This window comes from Nanorana parkeri, unplaced genomic scaffold, assembly GCF_000935625.1.
Source record: "Nanorana parkeri isolate BGI_ZX_2015 unplaced genomic scaffold, ASM93562v1 scaffold4828, whole genome shotgun sequence".
Taxonomy (NCBI): Eukaryota; Metazoa; Chordata; class Amphibia; order Anura; family Dicroglossidae; genus Nanorana; species Nanorana parkeri.
The window spans coordinates 3,311-4,171 of NW_017311090.1; the positions used below are offsets into that span (position 1 = coordinate 3,311).

At 57.1% G+C, this 861-nt stretch overlaps 1 protein-coding gene across 1 annotated transcript in view; it reads right to left on the reverse strand.

Moving 5' to 3' along the window:
• The window catches only part of LOC108804030 (echinoderm microtubule-associated protein-like 2), a gene marked incomplete at both ends in the record, with an annotated part of 7,341 nt that overhangs the window by 3,306 nt on the left and 3,174 nt on the right, over positions 1-861 (reverse strand). Inside the window, 2 exon segments of the mRNA XM_018575798.1 lie at positions 17-190; positions 539-638. Of these exon segments, the coding sequence (XP_018431300.1) occupies positions 17-190; positions 539-638 (274 nt within the window).

The following is an 861-nucleotide window of genomic DNA, read 5'->3' on the forward strand; positions in this document are numbered from 1 at the left end:
CCGTACCCGGCCCCCCGCCCCCAGTCCCACCGTACCCGGCTCTCCTGCACTTTCTTATACTCTCGATTCCATAGAATGACTCTTCCATCCTTGCCGCCTCCAGAGAGAAGCGTGCCATCCCGGCACACACAGAGGGCAAAGATACCACCATCATGGGCGCCACACACGGCTTGTGAGATCCGGTGACTACCTGCAAGAGACATGCGTGTCAGCTTACCTTTCACATATGACTGATGTCCATCTGTCCTCCACTCTACCACACACGTGTCACCAGTGTCTGTCCAGTGTCGTGTCACCAAAGTCTGGAGGGATCGGGAGGCCCGCCCAGGGGTGTGGCCTGGCTCTGTGATTGGACCACACGCGTGTCACCAGTGTCTGTCCAGTGTCGTGTCACCAAAGTCTGGAGGGATCGGGAGGCCCGCCCAGGGGTGTGGCCTGGCTCTGTGATTGGATGGAGGGATTGGGAGGTCCGCCCAGGGGTGTGGCCTGGCTCTGTGATTGGACCACACGCGTGTCACCAGTGTCTGTCTGTCCTCACCTTTACCCCACACGTACAAGTTCCCATTGGAGTCTCCAGTGACCACGTCCCCATTCTCAGCGAATGCCACACACAGGACGAAACGTGGCTTCTCATATTTCTGTGGAGGGAAATGTCACCATTAGTGGCCCCGTGTGGCCCCAGAGGTCGGGTCCCATTGGAGGTCTCTGTACTAGAAGTGGATAATTCCAGCCGTCCCTGAAATGCACCCCCACGTGGCATCATGTGGCTCTATGCACTTCCTGTGTGGGACTTCCTGTACCACCAATCACATTCAGACTTCCACTCCAGGGATGAATGTGATTGGAGGAACTTCCAGATAC